Here is a 4,570-nt window from a genome sequence, read left to right on the forward strand (position 1 = left end):
GTCTTCCAAATAGCATTCTAGTTCCTAATTGATAGTTGTGTGTGTGCAACATGATTTGAGGACTGAAAGCCATTATCTCAGGGTCAGGTAAAGTCAAAATAAATTGCTATGAAAGCAGCAAAGGAATCTAGGTTTGCGTTTCACTGAGATTTGGTTATAAACACAGGTCACTGGAACAGCAGCACAGCATTTCTTTACAAGCTATCAATTTTTTTTTTCTTTGTAATTTAGTCAGGGAATAGCAGAACAGTTTAGTTTAAGAGCACAAATCATTAACAGTAAAGCTCCATCAGCAGCACCAGAATTTCCATACATGAAGCATTAGCAGAGCTGTAAGTGGTAACAGTAGTGTTTTCACAATACAAAAAAAGAAAACCACCAGTCCCAGAAGCCACCATTCTACCTCATCACTGTGGAAATGAGAAGCCAGCAGTCCCTCTGTGCAACATGCCCAGGACACCTTTGCTCCTCCAGAGCTGGCAATTCAAACTCTTTAAATATTTTGCAGTATTAAATGTCAGTGCATCTGATTCGGTCAGGTGGATGCTTCTGTCTCACTTCTTCCTACACAAAGGGCAGTCTTAAAAAGCCTTAAAAGGCACAGTGCATTCTCTAGGTAAAGATCACTATAGGAAAAAAAGGTATAGCATTTCTCCATGCCGGTTAGTGGTGCAGAAAGTCAGTATCAAAGTAAAATTCCACCTTTTTTGTGAAAAGAAGTTAGTTTATTTGAGAACTTCTAAAATATTCTTCCACAGGGAGACCATATAACAGTGAAGTATTTTGGCAGCATAACACCAGCTGAAGGGTGCTCTGCTGTTTTTCTTTCCCCTACTGACTTCCAGAGGAGTGCGATTTCATTAATGCTTTTATCTATCCATAGAAATCCAAAGGAGAGAAACGTGACAGGATTCAGTGACTACGTTCTAATATTTGCACAAGTGGTGTAGTCAAAATTAAACCAAAAAACCTCCAACCCTCTCAGATGCACCAAACAGTGCTCTTAAAATGTCACCTTGGGAGTTCTTCACTTTCACCTCCATGAATTGTTTTATTGCTAAAAGGATTATTTGGCTTCCTGACCTTGGTTTTTCCCTTGGGTACATAATAAATTCCAGAAGCTCGTAGAAGAAAGTAACGTCTCTTCCAGGACTTTTTTCCATCTTCTTTTAAATAAAGGGCCCCTTCAAGCTCTGGCACAATGACAGATGTCCCACAGAAGCTTTCCTGTGCAACAAGAATAATAATACATTAAATAAATTGATTTAAGCACAACCCTATTAATAAATAGCAGAAAAATGCTCCCTTGAAAAGTAAAGACATTTCCCGTGACAATGGACATATGAACATGGTGAATGCAGTTACCAGGGAGGTGAACACCTCAGACGGGCAAAGGAAACTTTTCCAAGCTAATGTGGTAATACAGACATGCAAGTTGAGTGCTCACACTGGAAAAGGCGCCTCACAAAACCTCCATTCTCTAAAGGTCAATAAAAAACCTACAGAAGGTTTTAACTAGACATACATGTACTCAGTGAAGGCAATAAAACAGAATGGCTGGTACTGCTGCTGGTGGTTTTTCTCTGTGGCTGTATCTACAGGTTCTGTAGAGAAATAATTCTGTAGGGAGCACTTTTAGAGACTGCTTAGAGCTCTAAAAACAGCTGAAGAAAAAAAAATCCCCCTCAATCTCTGCCTTCACTTTGAAAAACATGCTAGCATTTACAACAGTTTAAACATATACACTTTGTTGTTTGCTTGAAGGACATAGTGTTGGGTAACTTCTAATGACACACATTTATTACTCATTTTTTTCATTCAGAATTTACCAGGACTGGTTGACATCTGGTGCCTTCGCGAGATGCACTGATTTTGAAATAGGAATCCTCAGTCACCTAAGAACAGCATTTCCTCTGTGAACTTGTACCAAAGATGAAATGTTCACCTGGAGAACTGTGATAATCTTTTCTTTCATACAGCTCTGGACTTTCCTCTCTCAAACATACAACTGAAGTAAAACTGAAGCAGGAAAGGCAAAAGGCTAAACAGACTTTCTGGAGAAGTGCAAAGGTTCTTTTTCTGTTGTAGTACAGCTAATACTTTGAGGTAGTGAGCAGTGCATCTACTTCTCACCCAAAAGGTAATCGTTTGCTACTGATCAACCTTACAATATAAAGTCACAAGGGCTAGCCTAAGGGTGTGGCACAGCTGTTTCCTTTATTCATATTTGTGTAACACTGCCTTTATTGTTATCATGGCACTACTCTTCACAGAAACACTAAGTAAAAACATTTCATGGCATTAGGGTCTGTAACAAGAAAATAATTTTCCATCATTTAATTTCTTTTATAGGGGATACAATCTACATTTTTAATGGTAAGCAGCAGATGCAAAGGAAAATTCACACACTAAAGCTTAGACACAAAGACACCAACCATTACAGAACTTCCTGTTGTTACACATTTGCCCGCAAAGAACTTAAAGCTGTTATTGCAGAGCAAATGTAGATGGTGGCAATTTTTTTGCGACATTTGCACCATCAACCTAGAAAGTTAGCTTACCTCCAATAAAGCCTCTTTGTTTTTATCATTCATATTTTTGCTTTCATTCTTCCCTTTGTTTGCCAGGTAGAAATTCTGATTAAGACACAAAATAAATAGATGTTCATTATAAAGACAGCAGTACAAGTAACTATAGATCAGCAGAACAAGTAACTAAATGTGGCCTTTTCTCAGGAGCATGCTTGTGCGTGGGAGCATGTGAGATGGCTTTGCCCAACAGCAAGCTGAGCCACAGAGCAGAGCCCGGCTGCCTGCAGACAGCAACAGGAAAGCAGCTGGATGTGAAGGATCAAGGACATCTGCAGGCAGATCAAGGAGCTGTGCCATGCATCAAGTAGCCTTTGCATGCATGGGTTTGAGGCCAGAATGATAACATTCAAAGTTCCCATGTTGTACCATTTTCTAAACAGAAGTACACATAGAAAGGGAGCTTGGGTTTGGAAAATACCCGATGCATGGGACAGTCTTACTGATTTCCCTGGAATTAGTCAAAAAGCTACATTTGCAGAACAAAGGACCTAAACCAAACAAACACCATTGCCTAGGAAATAGACAAAATTTTAAAAGCCCAACAAATTTTGAAATCTATCTACTTAAAGATTACTAATTCTGTAATTATTCTGTAATTCTGTAGGAAGTAAACTAAGAGTTTATTTGATTTTTAATCTCTCTCCGTTTTTTCGTATCTCAAGACCATGAAAATGTGGCAACATATTTACATGCCTACAACTCCACAAAGACCAAACTGCAACACAAATGCAAACACTACCAACAGACAAATGAGAAGTGTGTAAATGAAGAAACATAATGTTGCTACAGTGTAAGAAAGAAACAAACAGGCAGCAAATCAGCCCTGCCAGCATAGCATGTTTACAGCAACGAGGTTTATCTGAAGTGAAACCCTGCTCTTCCACACAACCACATCTTCTTTTTCAAGCAGTGCTGTGAACAGCTGCCTGCCAGAATGTAAGCCTCAGAGCAGACGGTTTTTGGAGGGGCACCAGGAGAGGAAGGGGAAGAGGTGTGGATGATCTCAAAACCAGTTCTTTAAAAAATGCTTTCTTAAAAGTTCACATTCAGTCAGACAGGGGACATTGGAAACACAGCCACCTGTAATCTGAGCTATGCTGATGCCATGTCTGCAGTATGAACATAAGAAAAGAAACTTGAATTTTCAATACAATAGACAGTTATGCTAGGAAATACAGCAATGCCTTTCTCCAGGATATGCAGCAGTACATAGCTGGCTCCAGACTGCCTGCGCGTATTTTTCGTCCATGGATGAAGGTAAGCAAACGCTAAAGACTACAACTTTGTGACTACATCTGAAGACAGTATTTACAATGGAAAAAACCCAAACCAACTCAAAACAAAACCCACCTAAAAGTGTGTTCTCAGTACAACCCACACAGCAATGCCTGGCTATGTAGTCCAAAACCATAGGTCTGTCTGAGTGACAGAGCTCCACTCATCTCACTGGGATAAAAGATGCTGTTCTGAGCAGCTGCAGCCCAGTCTTCTGTACATGTGCAACAGCTCTTCTTGACAGGGAGCACCATCACAGCACTGCTGGCTTGATGCTGGCACACCCATTGGTGAAGGTAGGAAGAGAAATCTCAGAGGGCACTGTTAGGCTGGGTTAGGCCTCCAAACTTTGGGATGGATTTGGAAAGTAGAGGGACGTGCAAGCTGTAAGCCTTCTTCTTCTATAGATCATTGTAAAGACACACAACGGAGACTAATCAAGGTAAATATACCTTATCCCTGTCTCAACAAGGCTTGGCTCACCAGCTTTACTAATCGTGGGGAGAGCATTCATCTGGCTCAGTCAGCCTCCAGTGCACTGATAATAACAAAACAAAGCTCCTCTGATTACAGCTGATTCACATTCAGGCATCTGGCATTTATTCAGGAAAAACACAGGCCACCCTGCACGGACACAATCAATGGTAAGGAGAGAAAGTTTGTAATGATACCCACGCTGGATCTCCAGCAACGCAGCTTTTTCA

The 4,570-nt window shown here is 40.4% G+C and overlaps 1 protein-coding gene across 1 annotated transcript in view; it reads right to left on the bottom strand.

Annotated features, from left to right (window-relative positions):
• APBB1IP (amyloid beta (A4) precursor protein-binding, family B, member 1 interacting protein) overlaps positions 1–4,570 on the bottom strand; it is a 46,368-nt gene that overhangs the window by 20,187 nt on the left and 21,611 nt on the right. Inside the window, exons 7-8 of the mRNA XM_010190143.1 lie at positions 2,562–2,636; positions 1,084–1,227 (exon numbers count right to left, since the gene is read on the bottom strand). Of these exons, the coding sequence (XP_010188445.1) occupies positions 1,084–1,227; positions 2,562–2,636 (219 nt within the window). The remainder of the gene's footprint in view (positions 1–1,083; positions 1,228–2,561; positions 2,637–4,570) is intronic.

This window comes from Mesitornis unicolor, unplaced genomic scaffold, assembly GCF_000695765.1.
Source record: "Mesitornis unicolor isolate BGI_N332 unplaced genomic scaffold, ASM69576v1 scaffold26058, whole genome shotgun sequence".
Taxonomy (NCBI): domain Eukaryota; kingdom Metazoa; phylum Chordata; class Aves; order Mesitornithiformes; family Mesitornithidae; genus Mesitornis; species Mesitornis unicolor.